This window comes from Harpia harpyja, chromosome 19 (genome assembly GCF_026419915.1).
Source record: "Harpia harpyja isolate bHarHar1 chromosome 19, bHarHar1 primary haplotype, whole genome shotgun sequence".
Lineage (NCBI taxonomy): Eukaryota > Metazoa > Chordata > Aves > Accipitriformes > Accipitridae > Harpia > Harpia harpyja.
This window is the reverse complement of record NC_068958.1, coordinates 12,753,569-12,776,113: the sequence shown is the minus strand read 5'-3', so window position 1 is coordinate 12,776,113 and position 22,545 is coordinate 12,753,569. Positions and strand designations below refer to the sequence as shown.

Here is a 22,545-nt window from a genome sequence, read left to right as displayed (position 1 = left end):
CATCCCTGGCTCCAGCATGGCGTGATGCGAGTGACAGCAGGCATTGTGGTGCACCCAGAGGTTTTCCTGTGACTGCCCAGCGCTGCTCAGCACCCCCCCAGAACCCTACACCTGCACCCACCCCTCACCTCCGAGGAATGCCGGGAGAGCTTTTGGGAGAGCCAGACCAGGGTGAGAGGGGACGCTGGGGATGGGTCATGGCGTGACATGTGTCCCACAGGCTGGAGAGCACTCTGGGCACCAGAGATGCTCTCTCTCCCCTGTGCTGCTGTTGGGGACATCGGTCCTGGCTCCCCAATGCAAGTGACTCGGTAGAGCGGCACTGGGGCAAGGGTGCTGGGGACTGATGGGTGACACGGGGTCAGCACTGCCTGAGTGATCTTTTGGAGAGCTCTGCCACCCTCTCACCATGCCCAGCCTGGAGGGAGGCAGAAATAAAGCAAAGGGTCCATTCCTTGGCCACCTCTGATTTAATGATCTCATGGAGGCCATGTATTTTTGGGCTGTCATGAACCATCAGTGCAAATGTGACAGTCCCCTCCATGGCAGATCCCGAAATGAGAGCCCCCCCACTTCCAGCCTCGCACTGCAAACCCACAGCCCAAAACCTGCTGAGGTTCACCGGGGAGTCTCCAGGTTCACACCTGCAGTCTCCATCCCTCAGCTCAGCTCACAGATGCTCATCCCCAGTGGTGACAAGAACATCCTGAAACTGGGAGACAACGCGTCCAAAATGGGACCCTTCCCAAAACACCTTCCCACAGCGGGTGCAGCAGTAGAAGTCAGTGAGCTCGGGTTTGTCCAGCACCCCAGGGGGGATGGCAGCAACCTGCAGGACCGTGCCCCCCGCCAGCACCATGGACGCCCCGCACTGGTCCAGTCCCTCAGGCCATTCACTGTGCAGGGTGTAACTGGGCTGGGCCGCATTGCAGGCTGGCATGGCGGCATCGCAGCTCTGGCTGGGCTTCTCCTTGCTCCTCACCGGGCAGCCTGCAGGGAGAGGAGACAGCAGATAAACCATCAGGCACTGGTGTGATGAGCAGGGTTTGTGCTCAGCCACACGAATGACCCTTGTGAGGGGCCTGTCATCCCTGCAGGGAGTCCAGGCTCTGCCCTGCATCTTGGGGAGGAACATCCCATGAATTTGGGAAAAGGTGGCCACCAGCATCCACCAATTGCCTGCTCTGAGCATGGCACCCGTCCAGCCTCCTGCTCCCCAGCAGCCACCTGGCACCTCCTCCACCATGTCCTGCTGCTGCCTGGGCAGCAGTGGGGTCTGCCATGGTCTTGGGAGCTATTCCAGTCTGGGTTACTGCACCAGTGCTGATGCTGTACTGGGTGCAATGGTTTTGCCTCCCTGTTGCAGGTTGGGCAAGGCTGCTCTCCAAGATGGGCTGTGCCCTCCCTGAGCCACATTACAGGGCAAGCAAACAGCAAGAGAAGCCCTTACTGCTGCTTTAATGAAAAAAACACCATTAGTAGCTGTCTGCACTTCTTATGACACCCCCAACTCTCCTGGCCTGCCCGAGGATGCTGGGCATTGGGGTACGCGTGACATCCACCTCCCGTCACATTAACCCGGGCAAGGGGCACCGTGGGGCTCAATGTGGGGCCATGTCCCGTGAGCTGTCCCCGCATGCCCCGAGCCCTGGCCCCACCAGGCAGGCGGATCGCTGCCATCGCAAACCAAGCGCCACAAACTCCACGGCATTTTTGGCAGCTCAATGCAGGCTCTCACAGCCCATGGCCAGGGCACAGCAGGTCACTGGATCCGGGTGGCGGAAGCCGAGGGCTGAGCTTTGTCCCATCCATCAGGATGCCTGGCATTCGGGGATGCCGGCTGCAGTTATTGCTGTGGGATGACTCATTTTTGGCCGGGGGGGACTTGTCCTGCCTAGGCATCAATTAAGACAACAAAAGGCATCCTGCATCACTCCAGCGGCACCTCTGGGGCATCCAGCCTGCCCCTTTCGAGGATCAGAGGGAGCCTGGTTAGGAGCCAGCTGTGACAGAGAGGGACACCAGCCTTCCCAGCTGGCTCTTCCCTGCATCCCAGTGCTGCGGATATGCTGGCGATTGTTGTGGGGGAAAGCAAGACTGAGGACAGCCCTGGGACAGCCACCCCGTCTCGGCAGAGCTACCCCATGGCTGCCTGGCAGGGCCTGGACCTGCTGCCGCACGAGCAGAAAGAGCCGCAGCCTGGGAGAGGTGTGGGAGGCTCAGCTCACACCAGCCCCTGGTTCAGGGGGGCTCCCCAGAGCCCCCCAAGACCTTCCACACCTCCCCAGAGGAGATGACCAGCCCAAGGGGGTGGGGCACAGTCACCCCCCATTCCCAACAGACAGACAGACACACTCAGGGTCAAGGCTGTCACTGCAGATGTTCTCAGGGTGGTTTTGCAGACCAGCCCTGGACCACAGGACAGCAGCCTAGGAGTGGCACGGGTTTGGGAGCCGCTGCCACAACGTGAGGGGAAGCAGCCCCAAGCCCAGTCCCAGCCACCAGCCAAGAGCTTGGCTCACCATTGCTGTGCCCTGGGCAAGTGCCCTGCAGCTCCACTCATGGATATGCCTTTCCTTCATCATCTGCATTTGCTTGGGACACAAACATCCATTCTCAGACTAAAAACAGTGACCTCAATTTCCCATTTTCTCCAATTTTTGACATGTGGTGAAGCACCCGGGCTGCTCTCAGCAGATCCCTGAGCTGGCCGGAGCAGGGACATGGAGGAAGAGCCCCATTCCCGGGGGTTTCTCTGGGACAGAGCCTGTCAGCGGGTGGCAGATCCCCATGGCAGGAGGTAGAGGTTCTGCCCTCGCCCCATCTCTGCCTCCTTCTGCCCTGTGCTACACGATGGCACGGGGTGGCCTCAGCCTGGGCATGCAGGGACCGGCTCGCCGAGAAGGCCAAGCTGCAGGATGTGCCTCCAAGCACACAAACTACAGACTCCCTGCAAAACCCTGGGCCATCACTTGTTTATCTTCAGTTTGTAACACATGGACACAAATCTGCCTTTCTTCCCCTTTTCTATTCATCGTGTCTGCTCTCGAGCACCAGGCCTCTGCATGTGCCTCCAGGACCCTGATGGGAGGAACCTGCGTCTCAGCTGGGACTTTTAGATCCAACCGTAATTGAAACGATACTGCCAGCAGCCAGCGCCTATGCTGCATGAACATCTTTCCCCACCATGGAGGCCCCCAGAAATTTCACCAGCCCAAACTTGCAGCACCCCAGCCCTGCCAGCGCCAGGGCATGGACGCTTGATGCTCCTGCAGGAATCCCAGGCAATTTGCTCTCCCTTCCGACACGCTCCCTCAGCTGCCGTGCTGCTGAGGGGCAAAACCAACTGCAGATCCCCTCCTCTGCATGGCAGGGGGGGTGAAACCTCCAGCTCCCCCAAACACCCCAATGCCACCCCCCCGGGCTTGTGAGAAAAAGGCAGGCAGGGAGGAAAAGTTCATCCCTTAAAAGCCTGGGGACAGAAAGGCTGTGATGGTCACCCAGTAGTTTTGCCTTTCGCTTGCACCAGCCCCCTCCTTATTGTGGCTCTTCAAAGGGTTGAAAATGCTACATCACTTCAAAGTGACCATTTTTGAATGGGAGCTTGTAAAACCCCTTCTCCCCCTCCCACCAAATTCTTTCCAGAGCTTTTGAAGATGCCTGCCCTCCCCTTGCCGCTGTGGTGAAAGGGCCACCGGGCGCCAGGCGCAGGGTGCCAGCCGGGCACACAGTGAAAACCGCACTGGGAAAAGGTCAGATCCCCCAGAAAAAAAGGGTTTTCCTGGGGAAAAGAAGGGATTTTTTGAAGAAGGGGTTTCTTTCACCCCCTTAAGATAGGCAGACCCCTCCCCGGCAGAGCCGCTGCTCCCACGGGGCTGCAGCTCGTCTCACTGGGATGCTGCGCACCGCGGAGTTATGCCGGAGATGGAGCAAAAGGCATGTGTGGGGTGCGTGGGGCCCAGGGGAGCCGAGTGCGTCCTTCCAGCGTGCTGGGAGTTTTTCAGATCTACAGTTTCCAGAGCTCTGTGACTGTTTGCACCAAAGGCTGGATTCCCACCGCATCTCTGCGGAGGAGAAATGAAAGTGATTCCTTACCAAATCAATTCGAAACACCTCTTGGGAACTAATAATCCCATTATAAAACATCTTGAAAATAAAAAGCCCTTTTGCCTCTCGCTCACCTCTCCCCCTCTTGCCTGTGTCACACTGGGGATGACAGAGCCCAATGGGAGGCTGAGCCCTCCTGCAGCCCCCCCAGCACCCTGGGGTTGAGCACCCACACGTGTCAGTGCCGCAGAGCTCCACAGGCAGCAAGGATTGTCCCCATCCCCTGGTGCTGTCCCCAGCCCAGCAGCCCTGCTCAGCACAGAGCCATCTCCTCCTGCCCTCCCCACAAGCTGCGGCCATACCCTGCCCTTGCACGTGCTGCCCACTCACATCTCCAGCATCTGCCCACCCCTGCTCACCCATGGGAATTAATACCCCATGGGAATAGCATAAACTGTCCCCTGTCCCACCCAGGACTTCCAGAGGGTGCTGCAACGTCCAGGGGAAAGGGGATACTGCAGGACTCCAATTCTGCTTACTTCTGCACCAGGTTACATCCCTGGGCTGAGCAAGGCTACCCTCAGCAGTGGGATCCCACCTCTGCAGCCCAGGACATGATGCACTTGTCACCTCCGCAGCAGCCCCACTTTGTGCCCAAACCACTGCCACGTGCCCCAGAGCTGGGCTGGCCCCACGGTCTGCGAGGTGGGGTGCAGCAGGAGCCCCGCCAGCCTGGGAGGGATCCCCTTCCTTCAGCCCCAGCTCCCAGCACTGTGACAGTGGGGAAGACCCACGCCAAAGCCACATCTCACGCCCTGGGGCACTGCATGGTTCCTGGTGCCTGAAAACCAACAGTACCTTCACCCTAGGGGACACAGAGCCAGGGGTGTGTGCCCCAAGGGCACAGCAGCATCCGGGGACAGTCCCACATGAGCTCTGGATGAGAACTATTGCAACAGGGGGCTGTGGTGGGCAAAGTGACTTGTCCCAAAGACCCCAGGGAAGGCAGGGATGGGACAGGAGCCATAGCTCCACGTGCCCCACTGTGAGGTCCTGCTCATGGATGGGGGGCGCTGAGCCCAGCGGGAGGGACATGGGACAGGGCACGGGCTGCCTCCAGCGGGCAGGGGGATGTGCACCCTCCCCTGCCCACAGAGGGGCCCTTAGCGGTGTGGGGGTCATTGAAAGGCCACTGTGATGGTGACACCAGTGACCTATAGTCCCTACAGCCTATTCTGTCAGCTGCAACGCAGGAGTCCTGGGTCAGCATTACTGGGACAGCACTGGGACCCCCCACTGCGGGACAGGGGGCACAGCAGGGCCTGGGAAGCCAGGACAGAGCAGGATCAGGGCAAACCTCCTTTGAACCTGTGCCCAATTCCCCTTCCCCAGACCACACAGCCCTGATTTGGCTGGAAACAACCTGTCCCCACATGTGTGAGCCCCGGGCACCCTCGGGGCTTCAGTGTCAGGGCACTCTCTGGTAACCCAAACTCCCCAGGGGAGCGAGGTACTTCTGCACAAAAACCTGCCCCCCAGGCCCCGTTTCTAGCCCAGGTCCCTCTGTGTCACCCCAGCTAAGACCAAGGCCTTGGGGCGAGGAGCCTGGTACTTGTCCCAGCTGGCTCAGGCGGGGGACCTGGCGCTCGCCCTGCGGCTCTGGAGCGGGAACCGCAGCCTCCTGCCACCTCCCGAGAGGCACTCGGGTCTGGCAGCGCTTGTGCAAGCTGAGAGCCCTTCTCCCAGCCCGGCAGCCGCACCCAGCTGTCATCGCAGCCACACACACGGGAGACTCGTCCGTAATTAGGCAATTAAGGCTGAGGTGTTTTGGAGAAAGCGCACATCGTAAAGGCTTTGCACAAGGCTGAAAGCAGACCTGGGAGCATTCTTGGAGTACAAAGGTGCATGGGAAACCTTGCTGCGGTGAGAGATCGAACCCGATAAGAGGAGTTACGAGCCTGAGAAACGCACTGGATTGCAGGGCACTGAAGATGCCTGGTTATCTTTCCCTCCTCAATAAGGCAGATAAGCAAAGGACAAAGGACCCGGGATTGTGCAACCTGGGCTGCAGCAGCCTGGCCACGATCTTAAGACGTTCGCAGGGCGGAGGAGGGAGGATGAGCTCAAGGCAAGAGGCACCTTCAGTTGCTATCATCTCCCTGTGCTGCTGTGGGAGAAAACCCTGCCGGCTCCTGCGCCCAGCGCTGGGCAGGAGCACCAAACCATCCCCAGCTCCTGCCCGGGGAACGTTTGGCACAACACCGCTGTCAGTGGGTACACACAGAGCTCTGCAAACCCACAGCCACAAACATATCACCAGCTTCCCAGCCTGGCAGTGGTTTTTCATAGGAGCAAACAAAATTCTTCAGAAGAGGGGGAGCTGGCAGAGTGGGACCCAGCCGAGCCTGGGGGGTGTTTCTGGCTGGTCTCACCACCACAGCCCCCACTCCCAGCCCTATGCTGCAGCTCCTCAGTCCCCATTCCTGCCCCACTCAGGTACAGACATGAGCATGCTCCCATTACCCCACTGCACCCCAGTGGGAACAGAGCCTAAATGCATGGGGTTGCCTGGTCTGAGCGTGAAGGGGGCTGGGGAGCCCCTGGGTCCTTGGGTGCAGCCTGTCAGGGACCCGTCCCCATCCTTGCAGAAGCGTGCAGAGCAGCCTGAGGCACCCAGGGTGCCTTGGCCTCTCCTGCATGCTGGGTCTGGTGTGAGACAGTGAGGATGTACAGGCTGCTCCATGGGTGCAAGAGTGCTCCTGGGACAGCACAGGGATCATCTGCCCTTCCCACACAGTAAGACCAGAGCGATGCTCACGGCAAAGCCAAATGCTGTAGAGCAGGGAAGCACGGCAGGAAAAAACTGCATCCAGCCTTAAGGCTGTGGACATGCAGTGACCTCTTCCTGCTGTGCATCATAGCCCCTGCCTAAGGGAAGCAGGTCCCACCAGCCCATGCCCTCAGCCATCCCGGTGCACGGCCATAGAGGAGGGAGCCGGCACTGTACTGGTGTCACCCCAACTTGGAACTGCTGCACGGCCTTCCCCATGCTGTGGTCTTGTGGCTCTTCCTCCCGCCTGCCTGCACGCTGCCTCTGCCAGCTTTCAGCCAGGTTCACCGCGGAGCCGACGGCCAGGAAGGGAAAGAAAGCCTGAGTCACTACTCGGGCTGGTGGGGCCAAGGTGGGTGCCCCAGCTGGGCTGCTCAGAGCCCTGCCAGCCCCACGCCATCCTGCCACCCGGCACAGGGATGTCCTGGCTGCTCCTCCAGCTGCCTGCGGAGCTGCCCGGGGCTTATTCTGCACCTGCGGGATGCGACACTGGAAGAGAAGATGGGTAGTGCAGATCTCACTGGTCTTGAGTACCAGCTTTGGCAGCTGGTCAGGGAGGATGCTCACCCAACTTGGGGCTCCCCAGCGTGCCGCATCAGGGTCCCTGAGCACCCCCAGCTGCTGCGCCTGCTCCTCCGCCTCTCTCCAACATGGAGCAGAGGCTCCAGCATGCCTGGTTAGCAGCTCAGCCCAAAGGAAAGCAGGACCAGTTGTTTTCATGCTTTGCAAAATTTTTCAGATGTTAAGGGTTGATTTTATGATTGAAGCAGCCTTTTCCATTCGGCGAATCCTAACCAGATCCAATGTGCTCCATCCTCGCCTTTCCCAGGGACCAGATTTCACGTGGCAGAGCATCCCCAGAGCACCGGGGCCCTGTGCTGGATGGTTTTACCACACTAAGCAGAAGCTTCCCCTGGCCAGACGAGAGCCTGTGACACAACCCATCCCCCTGGGTCATTTGGGAGCCCACATGCTGCCAACAGCCTCCAGCGAGGTCTTGCCTGTGCCATGTAGTGACCCACAGCACTGCTGCCTCTCTCTGCCCCATCCCCTGCCTGCTCCAGGCACTAGAGCTGCTCAGAGCATCCCACTGGGAAAAAGGCATCACAGGGCAAAGCTCTCGAGGCTTGAAACTATTTCCAGCACTTCCATCAAAGCCCTCATGCAGGGAAAATGTGGCTGTGTCAGGGAAAATGTTCCCTAAAACCTGGGAAAGTCCTAGGTCCAAGTTGGAGTGAGCTATTACAGGATGAATAATTTGCCTTTCATCACTTGGAAGCCCTGCCATAAAAATCCAGGAGCCAAACGGAGTGGCACTGGCCCAAGTTTTGCAGCCAAAATGTGAGCAGCCCCGGCCTGTCTGCAGCCCGACCCTGGGACTTGGGAGCACTTGGGCAGCTGCAGGCTTATGTCGAGTGTTGGTCCAGCAGGATCCATCCTCATCCACAGCTGACGGGTGCCCCGGCATTTGTGGCTCCCACTGCACCTGCCTGCTCCTCCCCGGCCTGGGAAACAGGAGGGGGAAAGAAGCATTTTCTTGCCAAGCAGCAGCATCTGGCCACAGTCCTGGGGGTGAATCCATGCCCCATGGCATGAATGAGATGACATGGCCTGGGCTGCAGTCACAGAGCAGGGCCCAGTCCCGGTGTGGGCGAGCAGCTGGGGGCTGTGGGTGCCAAACTCCCTGCCCTGTGCGCTGGACCATGGCTGAGAGCAGAGCTGGTCCCTGCCACTAGCCCCCTCCAGAAGGAAAATGTGAAGGAAATGGGGGAACGACTGAGATTTTCCTTATGAACCCACTTTGGCTGCCCAGCCTGTACCACCGCCACTGCTGTCCCCACCAAGTGACGGCAGGACATTGTCATCACACCCTTCCCCTGTTTCTCTTCCACAAAACTTGACCCAAAGTGGGACATTTTGGGGACAACCTAGTTGAGGTCACACTGATGCTCGAAATCCCAGCAGTCCCTGCCAGAATCTGAATAGAAATGGAAACCACAGAGTGGCCGGAACCCCAGGGACCCCCTTGACAAGTCCCCAGGGGTCTTCACTTTGGGTCAGGTGCCACCTGCCCAGCTTGCCCAGGAACCACTTGCCCAGGAATCACAGCTTCTATTTTATGTCTCCATTGCAGCAAAACACCAACCCCCCAAGGACATTGTGGCATCTTGGGTCCCTGACCACACCATGCCAGAGGATGCTCCCTGTCGGAGGATGCTCCCCGATAAGGTCATGCCTGAGGTGCCTGGTGCAGGGCTCCCACCCAGCCCAGCAGACAGGCGACCTTCCCCATGAGACACCCCCAGGGACACAGGGGACCCAGCGAGAGGCTGTGTGGCACGATGGGGACATGCGGTGTTGCAGACATGGTGTAATGGGTAGAGCAAGGGGGTCCCTGAAGAGTCTGTGTGGAGAAACAATGGTGCTGTGTGAGACCCCCCCAGGTCTACCATCCCCGTCCTGAAGGGGGAAGGGGAAACCACTCACATGGCTGAACGCAAACCGCAGCATTTCTATTTCCCATACTCTAAAACTGGCTGAACAGGCCTGGCTGGTGGCGAGGTACACACACAGTGAGTGCCCTTACCAGAGAAACCGCTGGGGAGGATGCCCCAGCCTTTTGGGAAGCGCAGCGCTCCCAGGCTGCCGGCACCATGGGAAAAGCGGCCCCACCACGTCCCTCATCCCCAGAGCCACACGTGGGGTTCCCAGCAAAGCCACAGCCGGCCGGGAGCGCCTGGCAGCCGCTGCTTCACACTGCTCTCTCCTATCAAGCAGATGGGGAAACTGAGGCATGGCAAGTGAGGCATGCGAGGGCTGGCAGCAGAGCCCAGGCTGGATGGGAGCAGCGGGAGGGGCATGTTTCCATCCTGGCATGCCTGCAGCGGGTGTCACTCACCACCAAAACGTGGCTCCCTGTGGGGAGGAGCATGGCGGGGGATCAATGCAGCTCGGGGCAGGGCATGGAGGAGCCTTCCTCCATGCCGAACCCGCCGGAGCCTCGCTGAGCGGGCGGCACTGACTCACTCCTCCCGCAGCCTGACCTAGTTTAAGAGGCACCGTGCAGGTGAGAAAGGCACCATCAGCAGTGCCAGCCAGGAGGCATTTTGCAGCCCAAGTTTTTGCCATGTCAGGCGGCGACGGCCTTAGGCTGTCACTTGAGCCACTGCTGGCGTGTCACCAAACCACCCTGGGCTGGGCAATCCCATGCATGACCCAGTGCCTCGCAGGGCAGCACGGGGCAGCCGGGGTAGAAGGCTGGGAGCTGTGCTCTGTATACGCAAGCTCAACCAGGCACAAAGCGGGCTCAGAAGAGCCCTATGGGTCTGTGCCCAGCGGCAGGTTGGTGGCTGGGTCTCCCCAGCCCAAGCAGGACGGTCCCGCTTGTCCCAGGTGGGAGCGCAGGGAGGGGGCCGGGGTCAGAGCATCACTCCTGGCCATCGGCGCCCACTCACTTACCTGCACCGCTATCCCCCGGCGCCTGCCTGCTGCCCTCCACCAGCTGCCTCATCCTCTCCCTCGAGACCTTCAGGTACTTGTCGCAGTTGCACACCTGGAAGAAGAGAGAGTGGGAGGTTGGTGAGATGGCAGCCATGCTCCCCGGGCATCTCCTGCCTGCCTGGAGCACACAGCCACACACTGGGCACCCCCAGCAGAGGCTGGGCAGTCCCCTGTCGCATGCGTCATGGCAGAGGGAAACTGAGGCAAGGCATGTCCCACTGAGAGGAGGGTGGCAGAATGGCAGCAGACACAAATTTGGGGGTTCACAAGCCACAAGAACCTCCTCTCCAGAGGCACTCCATCTTTACAGTTCTTAGCCACACCTTCATGCCAGGCTGCTGGTACTGCTGCCCACCCCCCCCAGCAGACCTCACCCCCCAGCCCTACACAATGCCAGAGAACACCAGAAACTGAGGTTGCCTTAAAACATCAAGCAGACACCCAAAGTTTGGGCTGTGGCTTCAAGATTTGTTCTCTCTTGTCTCACAGAAGCTATGGAGGACGGCCATGGACCCTGAGACACGCTGGGGTATGGACCAGCTGTGCTTGGCCTGGCTCTGCCACAGCACCGCGAGCGCCGAGTCTCATTTTCTAACCCCACCTTTGGTTTGCCTAAACGCACCCAGAGAGGTCTCCAAATGCCTGCACACACCGGGTGCCGGCCCTTAGGGAACCAAACCTCTCAAGGAGCTCCCTAAACCCCACTGCCGAGGAGCACCCGCAGTCGGCTGCTTGCCCAGAAGCAGTTGGCACTAAATCTCCCTGGGAGCATCGCAGCCGGCTCCCTGACAGCTTTGCTTTCCTCTCCCCCTTCCTGCTTGGATGGCAGCTGGGTGCTGGGATGTGCCGCAACACCTTTCATCAGCTATTTGTTTTTAGGGGCTGTTTTCTGCTTGCAGAGCATTTCGAGCACACTGCACCGAAGGCAAGCAGGGAGAGAGGTGCATAACTTCACCGACCAGAACAAGTTCCCTGCCTGGGGCTTTGCTCCAAAGCCTGTTGAAACCAGAAATGTTTTTCCACCTCCTGACCGGGCACTGGCGTGGGCCCGCGGCAGCTCTGCCGGTTTGTGGCGTGCTGGCTGGAGCAGCACTGGGGTCATGGCGAGGTGCAATATGCCCCTTCTTCCCACACAGCTGCCTGAAGGAGGATGGGGGAGGATGATTTGTTTGAAAATGAGCTTGCCACCATGTCCCGGCTCTGCTCTGCAGCAGGAGGAGGTTATTTCCACCAGCAGCCTCCACAAAACCGGTACACCCTCCCCAGCCCAGGCATGATTTGGCCCAGGCTTAGGTCCCTGAAGCCGTGCTTCTCCAGCCCCACAGAGCAGCAGCACAGACAGACAGAGATGGACAAGGTGCAATCTTGAAAGCAGCCAAATGCCGTGGAAGCCACTGCACCACTTTTAAAAGGGATTTTTGCAGCAATCCCCTGATCTTCACAGCAAGCATCAGACAACTGCTACTCGTGCAAACGTGGGTCAGACCCCTGCACGCTGCTCCTGCTCACCAGCCCGTCTCCTCCTCGCTCACGCTGGGGTGAGCCGCAAGCACTGGTGCTGTGGGGGGCTGAGCATGCCTTCCCTGCCCTGCGCAGGGCAAAGCACCCTCCTTGCTCTTGTGTTCAAACCCAGGGAAACGAAACTGGGTGAAACCCCAGGGAAACAGAAAGATGATCTTATTTGAGTGAACCTGAATTTGTGCGGAGCCAGAGCAGCCGCTGGAGTTATCCAATCAGAAAGGAGACGCCACTTTGGAGTTCACTGCCAGCCTCATGCGAGGGAGGGTTACACTGCAACCCGTGGAGGCCACCCGATACCATCAGATTGGATCTGATCTCCTCAGGCTTCAGCTGTCTGGACTAAGGAGGACTGGAACTCACTGGCTCCTTTTCGCACCTTAGCCTCCCCTTCTCTCAGCTCTCTACAGGCTCAGCTGTGCCTGCGGGAGCAGTGCATCATCAGCTGGGTCAGATCCATCCTGAAAGATGGCTGAGAAAAAGGGAAGAGAAGCACGGATGGATCCAGGGATGAGCAGGGAAGGAGACAGACAGGCTCTTTCTTCTAGGGTGGATGTCACCCTCAGCTGTGGGACAGACCCCGATGCTGCTGCCCAGTGGAGCTGTGCTCCCACCCCTGCCAGCTCTGATGGTGGAGTCAGTGCTGATGCTGCAGGATGGGACGGTCTTTTTGAGGATCAAGAACGTCCCAGCCTGCACAGGCTGGACCTGGAGCCACTGATGTCACCACCCCAGCAGGCACCCAAAGCTCTCGTGTGGCTCACAGGGTGCCTGCTGGGATTTGTGGGATTGCAACAGGCAGGCAGAGGTGATGGGCAGCTCCCAGGGATGCGTGCCAAGCTCTGGCTGGGCTGGCCCCACTCCCCCGAGACAGTGACAACAGGGGAAGGGGCTGCATGCTGGAGAAGGGAGTTGAGCCTGGCAGTGGGAGAGACGTGGGACGGCACCTCCTGGGCACAGCGGCAGCACCAGCTGCACGGGGTGTCAGAGGCTCCCAGAGAGGTCCCAAACCACCCGGCCATCGAGCTGCCACCCAGGATGGGCACAGTGGGGGCCCAAGGGGCAAACAGCACCCTCCTCCCCAGCCCTCCCTGCCAGGCATGGACATGCACCCTGTGTGGGCATGGGCTCATCTCCCCTCCATCACAAACACCTAATCCACCTTAATGCCCAGCCTTGGCAGTTTGGAGCACTCCACCGTGTTTGGGCAGCAGTGCCAGCATGCTGGGCACGGGCTCCTGGCTCCCGCTTGGGTGCACGGAGCGACCTCGGGCAAATTCCTCTGCTTCTCTAAAATTCATTATTGTCATAAACTAGGGACAATCCACCTCCCTGGGCCAGATATGCCCTGGCAGCCCAGGGGCAGCCCGGCGTTTCCCACTCGCCCAGGGCTGCCAGACGCTTGCCGTGAGGCTCTGTGCCCCACACTATCTCCCCAGCCTTCAGGGCTTAGCCACCCTCAGCTTCCCAAAAACACAGGGCGGGCTCAGGAGCCAGATAAGCCACTTAGCAGCAGTGCCAATTAGCTGTAATAAAAAATTGCAATTAATATTTTTTAATGCCTTGCCAAAATGAGCCAGAAGAGATGAAGCAAGCAGGGCTGTCTGCCACCTTGATAAGGCCAGGCTGAGTGGCTGCCGTGCGGGGGCCGGTGGTAGTCTTGGGCTCAATGCTCGGCCTAGAGACACAGCTCCCTGCAGCCTTCTGCATCTCAGCATCACTGCCTGGGGATGCGGAGCAGTTTTTTTGTGGGGGTCTTGCTTTTCTTTTAAGGGTAGGGATGTGGGGACCCTCTCTGCTGGGGGAGGGATGGGTTTTTCCTCCTTGGGAAGGTTTTGTTTCCCCAGATCCATCATGGCAGGATTAGTCATGGACCCCATGAAGCAGGGTGGATGAAAGGGCAAAAATCTTTGTGGCGGTGAGACAGCAGGAGATGGCAGCACCCCGGAACACTGCCTGGGGGGTGCAACCGCTGCGAGCAGGGGTTACAACCCGACAGCGAAGGCTTCGGCTTCTCCCCCACAACATCTCGGGGTCCCCCCCAGCCCCTGTGCCCAGCTCAGGGTGGGGGTGGCAGCTTCTGCCCCAGGCCCCAGCCCTGCCCTGGGGACAATGTGCTGAGCGGGCTGAGCCACAGGTTCTCTGCTCATGCCGTCTTGCCTGTCCACGTGGCCGGTGTAAGTGCTGGGCCATGGGGGAGAAAATGGGTGAGTTCAGCTTGGGAGAAGGGGGCCAGGCAGTTGCAGCCCCCCACAGACCTCATAGCACTGCCCAGCCCGCCGACACTCGTGCTCCTGTCGCATGGTGGGGTGCCCCGGTGCCCCCGAGGGCTGCGGGTCGCAGGGCAGCAGCGGGCACACCTCGGAGGAGGAGCAGCGCTGCCTTTCTCACGCTAGGGCAGCCCTTGCCAGCACACGCTTAGTCACTGGTAAATCCCAGCCTAGATCTGCTCTGCCCTCTGTGAAATGGATCTTGGCTGCACCCCCGCTGAAGCAATCCTGGCGCTCGGGAGCCATGGCGGGCGCGCTTTCCCACGGCAGCCCGACTTCCAGCGCCCCGTGTGAATCAGCCCCTTCCCGGGCAGGTGCTGGGTGCCCCCGCACAGCACACGTGCAGCCGGCTGGGCAAAGCCAGGCAAGTGCATCCCTGCTCCGATCCCCCCGTTGTGCTGGCTGCCCGCTCAGCAGGAGGGCCGGCGGGGACGGTGCCGAATTCAGGCTCTCTGGGCAGGTGGGGATGGCTGTGACATGTTCCCCTGCCTCTCCAGGCCCTGGTCGCCATGTCCATGACAAGAATGAGGAGCAGGTGCGACCCATCTTAGATGAAGCTCTGGTCCTCACTGCGGTCCCTCACTGCTGTCCCCTCTCCCTGCGCCCATCTGGGCATCCTGACTGAGGTGCCGCACCCCGGTGTTGGGCACCGTCACACCTGCACCTGTATGCTCCTGCCCTGGGACCTCGTGCCAGCATCCATCGCACCCAGAGGAACGCTCTGCAGCCCAGCCTGCTCTGTGATGGCACCACCAAGAGCTGTGACACAGGAGTCATGTGTGATGTCATTGAACCGGGACTGTGATGTCACAGCAGGAGAGCTGGCGGGGATCTCTGTGCTGCTGTGGTCCCTGAGCCTGGCGAGGTGCCTTGTCCCCAGCTCCAGCAGCCAGAGCCACCCCCGGCCGAGTGGGCAGCTGCCACGCAGCGAGGTTCTCCCTGCCTGCGCAGCTGAGGAGGACAAGGCAGGTGAAATGTCCTTTTGCAATACTGGCAGCCCGTCTGGTGGCTTGTTTTTGTTTAGGACGATCCCTGCCTCTCCCAGCCCTCCTGGGTGGGGATTTCACCAGCAGTGACGCACGAACCTCCCGGGACTCGAGGGACTGGATGCTTCAGCCTGGAGCTCCGGGGCCATCTCAGCATCCCATCCCCTTTCTGGGCCTCCACCCAGGACGCTGAGAAGCTCAAAGAAAACTCGAGTCCAGCAGACAACAGAATCCAAACCTTCTGGACTCAAAAAGCGCCCTGGGAGCCAGTATGAGCTTGGCCGAAGATGGTGGCATGAGCTCACCTGGGGTCCATACGCTGGTGCCCAACACACGTGGAAGATGAGCAGTTCAGACAGCAGTGGAGTCAGTTTATCTGCTTCCTTTGATACCCTGGAGAACTGCATCTCCAAAGTGCTCTGAGTCACCTTGGTGATGCTGAGCTCTGCCCAGAGGAGCTGTTCCCAAAATGGTCCCTGGGCTCACAGGGCTCCTTCCATCTGCTCTGCTGAAGAAATGTCATGGGCCAACGTCACTAAGGGATCTCCTTGGCAAGGGTTCTACTGGTGAGACACAACCCTCTGCCTGGAGAGCTTCTGGCTTGGGAAATCCTCAGTACATCAAAATCAGCTGTAAAGGACAACAGTGCCTGGTGTGAACTCTTTGGGGCAATTCAGGGCAGCTCATGTCAGGACAATTCCTTGGGCGTCTTCTGCTTGACATATCACAAGACTATTCAACAGCCACCTGGAGTGATATCTCTTTTCCTACTCACCGCCTACCCTCTTCCCTTTCTTTCTTTCCCTCTCTCCGAGATGGATATCATCTGGTGAAAGGGCCACTCCTCCGGATGGAGGTTGCAACTCTCATTTTGGTTGTGAAAGCACAGTCCTTGAGCATCCAAGAGTTTCTTTCAGGCACTTATCAAGACTAGAAACCTTTCCAGAACAGACACGCAGGATGCTCAGGCTCAGCCAGCCATCTCCCCAGCACAGGTTACCTATGTGCAGCCTCCAAGCCCAGGAGTTACAGATAGACAGGTCTGCCTCCAGCAGACCTCCTGCCCATCACCCAAAGCAGAGACCGCCCAGCAAGGAGGGAGATGGTGGGAAAGACAATGAAAGAAAACCAGGTAACAACCTGGCAAATTCCAAACACAAGTCAGGAGTTGATCATGCTCATCTGCCTACGTGTATATTTTTGCATGCTTTTTCCAAGTCTCCAGCTCCTCTTTGCTGCACTCACAGCTTTGACCTTCAGACACTCTCCTCTACAGCAACACCATGGGCCAGATTCCCCTCTGTCCTGCAGCGCCTTCAAGGTCCTTGTACAAAGAGCAGAAACCTCAGCAATTCCACCTGCCAGAGCTTCCCACACCCTGCAGGTGCAAAGGCCACCTCTAGGTGCAGAGCGGCAGTGAGCCAGGCCCCTGGGACAGCCGCATCTCCAAGGGGATTTTCAGAAAGCAGCTGGCTGGGCTGTTTCCCTTCCCCTTTATTCCAAGAGCTTTTCTCATTGACCTTCTTATCACCAGTACCTGGTTATCCTAAAGGTGCATATTGCTGCTCCTGCTCTGTTACAAATAGTCTAACATCTGTCCTTGGGTACCAGCAAACCCACCCAAGCAGCAGATGAGATGCACTGGTGTGTTAGCCTGGTCATTCCAGGGAGCAATGGCTCTTGGTGCACACAACAGTCTTGAGTGGCCACTAAAACCTGGGCAGCCCTGTCTGCCAACAGCACAGCGAGAGCCACGCTGGGAGATGGACCGTGATGGTCCCACATGGGAATGCAGCCTGTGCATCCTCCACCAGACCTGCCTGCACAATGAGCACTGGTAATTTTATGGCCATCCAAGCTAAGTAACATGCTGCTAGTGGAAATACGGGGCTGCTGGTGGGTTCCTGGCATCGTACAGGGGCATTTTGGTTCACAAAGAGGGAAGGGCTTTGTTTATTGAATCATTAACATCACTTCCCTCATCACCAGCCAGGTACTCTGAGAGGTCTCTTAGGCAAGTGCTGACCTAGCCCAACCTTGCTAAGCTGGTAAGATGACATGGGATCCCATGCCAGCCTGGTACTGCGTTCCCACTGCTTTCTCTGCTCCCGCTTTGCTATTAGTCATCCGTTTCTGGAAGGTTTCTCATGCATAATAAAGTGTTTCAACACTTGCATAAGCCAGCTCTTCTCATCAGGAGTGACCCGCTGCATTTCCCAACGCTTTCCCTAGGCAGTCCTTCCGACTGCCACAAAATACAGAGTTAAAACATGAAGTTTTCTATCCCCCTCGGAGGCAAAAGGTGTGGGAAATCGAACAGATAAGAATGCCTTTAATTAGTATCATTTGCATAAGCTCTGGGAAAGGCTCACCTGACAGCTAGAAGGGCCTTGCTTGTCTGGGAGCACGAACCACGGGCGCTGAAACCAGCAAATTAGCGGAGCTCCTCTGCTGACAAGATTGGGAGACAGCAAGAACGGGAGGTCAGAGGTGATGGAGCCCCGGAGGCTCCGCAGGCACCCCAGCTCCCACTGGCTCCCTTTCAGGGCACCCCAGCTCCTGTGGCCTCCTTGTCAGAGTACCCCCCCCCCTCCATTTTCACCTGCCAGTTTGCAGCTGCTCCGAGCAAGAGAAAAGATGTGATTTTTGGGTTGGGGGTCTGTCAGCTCCCCTGGAGAAGGGCAAGGATGGGAGGAGAGGAGAAGCACAAGCACTTCCCCAGATAATGCGTGGAGGCTGCCAGAGCAGGCTCAACATCCGGCAGGGACGGGACCAGGGGTTTGTGATCTCTGCTTCTTGCTCCTCTCGGCACACACGTGCTCCCTCAAGTGCCGCGCAGATGGCTGCAGGTCCCTAACCACAAACCCCATCCCGCTGCCGCCTCACCATCATGCTGCCTTGGGTAGTCGGCGCCTAATTGTCAGCGACACCGAAAGCCCTTTTTGGTACCTCAAGGCCTTTGCAGTGATGAGAATCTCACCCGACATTACACCTAAACCCACATGCAAAGCTGAATTTCCCAGGGGAAAAAAAAGATGCTCACCCCCCCCTTCCCTGCCACCCCCCCCCGCCCCGGGTCCCTCTGTCTCCTCCAGCTGCCTTTCAGCCATCTCAAGTCTCACTTGCTCATTTTTCTTCCCAGCTGGGCTGTGAGCTGCTGAGATGGGGGCTGAGCCCCTCCAAAAAGCTGGAGCTGCCACAGCACCCTTGACCCAACCTTCACCGTAGCCGCAAGCCCTGTTTATACAGCACCCAGCACAGCAGGGTGCTGCTCCAGGACAGGCTCCCAGCGCTTACAAGTTTAATAACAAAGCCAAACCAGTAATAACTGCCTTATAATGAGGTTACGCAGCATCCCCGAAGCCTCTGGTTTAGGGTGAGCTCTATGCCAGGAGCTGCTGGGGGCCGGTGGGCAAACTGTCCCTTCCCACCCTCCTCCCTGCCTGACCACCGGTGCCTCTGTTCCTCCAGCCCTATGCCAGCACGCTGCCTTCCTGCCTGCAAAAATGTGCTTTATATCCACCTCTGGGGTGAGGGTTAACTCCTCCTGGGTGTGCAAACCTGCACCACGTGGCTCCAGGGCACACACCTCCTGCACCAGTCTGCTCCCGAGTCATCCCAGGGGACCCTGCACCACGGCAGGAGAAGGGTCAACTTGCCCAGCTCCCTGCAGCGCGGCTCATTGCTGCTCCTCTTCATTACGCTACTGAGTTTTATCCAGCTGGAGGTGAGAGCTCAGCTCTTGGCCAGAGGATGTTGGAGGTTGGTGAATGTGAGGGCTGGAAAAACCAATCCAACCTGAGCTCTGAAATCGCCCCAGTGCTGGAAACAGAGTGAGGGTCCATGTCCCACCAGCTCATATTTGAAAGGGTCTCACCCAAAAACTAAAATGCAGATGGAAATCTGGCTACCAAGCATCCCCCAGACCTTCAGGAGCATCACAGTTTTGCACCAGAAATGGAAAGGGTCACAGAGATACATTTTCTGACTGTGACAGAGCGCTGGAAACTGCAAAGGACCGAAGCTTTGCTTTCTAGAGTCCAACACCCAGATCATTAACACTCAGGCACGGCACTGCTCTTTGTTACCCAAACGCACGTTGGCCGTGTTGGAAGCTGAATTTCCTGCCTGACCCAGGTACCATGAAACCCCAGTGTAGCATGCAAAGCCTCAGCTCTGCTGCTGCACCTTCCTCCTGGCTGAACATGCAGCCGTACCCGGGGCTCCGTCCTCCACTCCCGGTGCTGGACAAGCTTTAGGGAATGATCTTTATTATGTATTAAGACAACAGCTGCCCTTATTCCTGCTCCTTCTGGCTTTCCCTGGCAGCTGCCCCTCCTCTGGTTGAGGTCCTGGGACCATCTATATAATGTATGTCAGAGAATTTCTCTCCTTGCCCCTGTACTGAGCCCTTGAAGCCGTGTCTGGCTGGAAGCTGTGCCCCAAAAGCTCTCTGCTTTTCCCCAGAGCAGTTTTCAGCTCTATACAAGTGGCTGAGGCCACCCTGGGCCAGGTGGCTGCATGGCTCTGATCTTCTATGGCCATCTGGTCCATGAGCATCCTCACCTGCATCCCCGCTGCCTCCTCCTCTGCCCTCCCTGGGGAGTCCTTGGGGTGACACGGGCTGGTGCCCCCAGGACGGCGCAGTGGCCAAGAGGGGTGCGGGTGCGCGGGCAGAGGCAGAGTTGGGTGTCGATGCAGCGGCCGGGGAAGTTGGGCTCATGTTTCAGCTTCTATTTTTATCTGGGAACCCAAGCCTGCCCACGGTGCAATGCGGAGGCCCCCAGGGGACGCGCTGGCTTCCCCAGCTGGAGCCAGATACCATCTGCGTGCTGCCTGCCTTTCTCTGTTGGCGTGCCAGACCTCCTGGTAGAGGGCAGCGTCTTCTGAGGCACCGGGACATCCTGCCCACACCTCTGCCTGGTCCATGGTGTGGTGTGGCAGGAAAGAAGGAGCTGGGTAGCAGAGCCACATCCTCCAGCCACTTATCTCTGCAGGCCAGGCTCCCCTCTCCTCCAGCCACGCTGAGGCTGGGAACACTTCATCACAGCTAACCCACCGCAGACACAGAGGAGCCCTCTCGCATCTTGCCACCACCTGGGTCGGTGGCCAGATGCAGGTGTCCCTTCTCAAGCCTGGCCTTAAATCTGTGCCACAGGGGTAGGACTGGTCCAGGAGGGCCAGGATTCACCCCACTCTGCTCAGAAGCAGCAGTTGAAGCTCAGCAGGATGAGCTTCGCCTCAGGTGGCAGCATCGTGGGAAGGACGTGGTGCCACCCTGGCTCAGCACCCGGGGGGTAACCCCTACAGTCCCACCCTGCACGCTGCTCTGTGGGAGCCATGCCTGAGACTGTAGGGCTGCACCAGACCCATCACTTTTTATTTACTAAAGCAAAAAATTGATTTAGTGGACATAGCTGCATAAAAATGGAAACTTGAGCAGCTCGAGCCCAAGAAGCTTGTGTAGCCTGCAGGTTGTCCAGGGCAGAGACTGCCTTTACTGACCCAAGAGCAGGCTCCCCAGCACAGTAACATGATTTTGGAGCCTGGCTCCTCGTCCTGGGCAATCACAGTGAGCATCGGGGCAAAGCTGGGAGGAGGTGAGACCCCCCCCACCCGCCGGGTAGCGCCTGCTGCTTTAATTGAGGCGAGAATAGAAGCTGCAGCAGAAAACGGGAATATAAAAAAAAAAAAAAGCGTGAGAAAGGAAATCTGAGCAAGGCCTGGAGCAATCTAACCAATCCAGCGGAAACAATAGCCCAGGAAGAAAAACCAGTTCCTACACATAAGGTAGAATAGGCTGGGAACGGGCTGGAGGAGGGGCAGGGAAGGCTCACCCCATGCGCTCCCAGCCTGCAGAACAAGATGGGCATTATGAGGCTGCGGCTGCCCGGGGCACGGTGCCCCCTTTCCCAAGGGCTCCGGGCAGCCGGGGAGGATGCCTGCCCAGCCGGGCCAGTCTGCTGCCTGCACTGCTGCCTGTGCTGCTGCCTGCACTGCTGCCTGTGCTGCTGCCCAGCGCGGCCAGGGCCCAGGCTGCCTCCACATAGCGGGTTTGGGGGGAAAGCCCCCTAACCCTGGGCTTGTGTCCTGCAGCCGGGCTGGGCTGTCACCTACCCCACAGGGATGGACAGAGCAAGGCACAGCAGTTTTCTTCCAGTCTGGGTTTCGCAGGGCTCAGCCCCGGGATGGGCTCAGCACCCAGGCTGAGCTGGGCTGGGCTTATCACTTGAACTGGGCTCATCACTTGAACTGGGCTCAGCACCCATCTGGGCTCAGCATCCAGGCTGGGCTCAGCAACTGGCCTGAGGTTAGACCCGAGGATGGGATTAGACCCCTGGCTGGGATTAGCCCCCATCCTGAGATTAGCCCCCAGGCTGCGCTCACTCCCAGGCAGAGCTCACTCCCATGCTGGGCTCACTTCCAGGCAGGAGCTCACCCCCAGGCTGGGCTCATCCCCAGGCTTAACTCACCCCAGGCTGGGCTCAAAGGGCAGCAGAGCCAGGCTGTGCCACCAGCCGGGCTCCTTGGGGCCGAGCGTGGGTGCCTGTCGGGGAAGCGGCTGCTGCCAGCTTGGCCATGGCAGGAGAGGAAGGGAACACAGTATTTTACAGAGGTAACAAACCATTCGCAGCACCCGCCCGTGGGCCAGCATGGGCCTGCCCGGCCACCCCACTGCAAATGTGGGCCCTTGGGGAAATGGCCATAGACGCACCTTCTCACCTCCCCAGATCCCACCTGCAGGAGGTCTGTCTGTTCCTCCTGGGCAGCACACCCTGGCAGGCAAACCCTTGGGCTGCAGGATGGATTGGTTGAAGGTGGGGAAAGCCTGAGTACATAAACTAGCTCCAGCATGGTCCAGCGGCTAGCCCCCTGCCCTGGACACAGCCATGGGTGCTGGATCTGGCCCCTCGGCTGCGTGGCAGCAGTTGGGACGTGGCCAGGGGGTTGTGCTCCCCACAGCCGAGAGGGCTGGATACTTTCATTTTGAAGCAGAAGCTTAAATTCTGCTAAAATCAAAACCACCGTCACGCTCCGCACCATGAGCTGCAGGGACTTTCCTGCACCTGAGGATTTCAATTCCCTCCAGCCCTGGCTCCGCAGACGACTCAGGCTGCCCCCAAACCTGCTCCCCACGGCCCCCCCCCGGGGAAAAGCCACAGCCCTGCAGCAGGCTGAGCTGGATCCGTCCTCCCAGCCCTCCATCGTGCAGCACAGCTGGGGGGGAGAAGGCAAGGCTCCCTGCCAGCCTGCACTCCGCCTGCCACGAGCCAAACAGTTCTCAGCACCCTCCAAATACCTCCCTGCCCACCCTGGCGGGGCCGGGGGCAGCAGCCTGGTGAGGAGGCGGTGGCTCCCTGCCTGCACTGGGACTTGGCCTCGCTTGGTGTGC

General features: G+C 58.9%; 1 protein-coding gene across 2 annotated transcripts in view; it reads right to left on the bottom strand.

Moving 5' to 3' along the window:
* Positions 1-447: 447 nt before the first annotated feature.
* Positions 448-22,545, bottom strand: part of EXD3 (exonuclease 3'-5' domain containing 3) — a 295,489-nt gene continuing 273,391 nt past the window's right edge. For both annotated transcript variants that reach the window (XM_052815031.1, XM_052815033.1), the window contains exons 21-22: positions 10,337-10,430; positions 448-990 (exon numbers count right to left, since the gene is read on the bottom strand). In XM_052815031.1, coding sequence (XP_052670991.1) covers positions 671-990; positions 10,337-10,430 — 414 coding nt within the window. In that variant the 3' untranslated portion in view covers positions 448-670. The remainder of the gene's footprint in view (positions 991-10,336; positions 10,431-22,545) is intronic.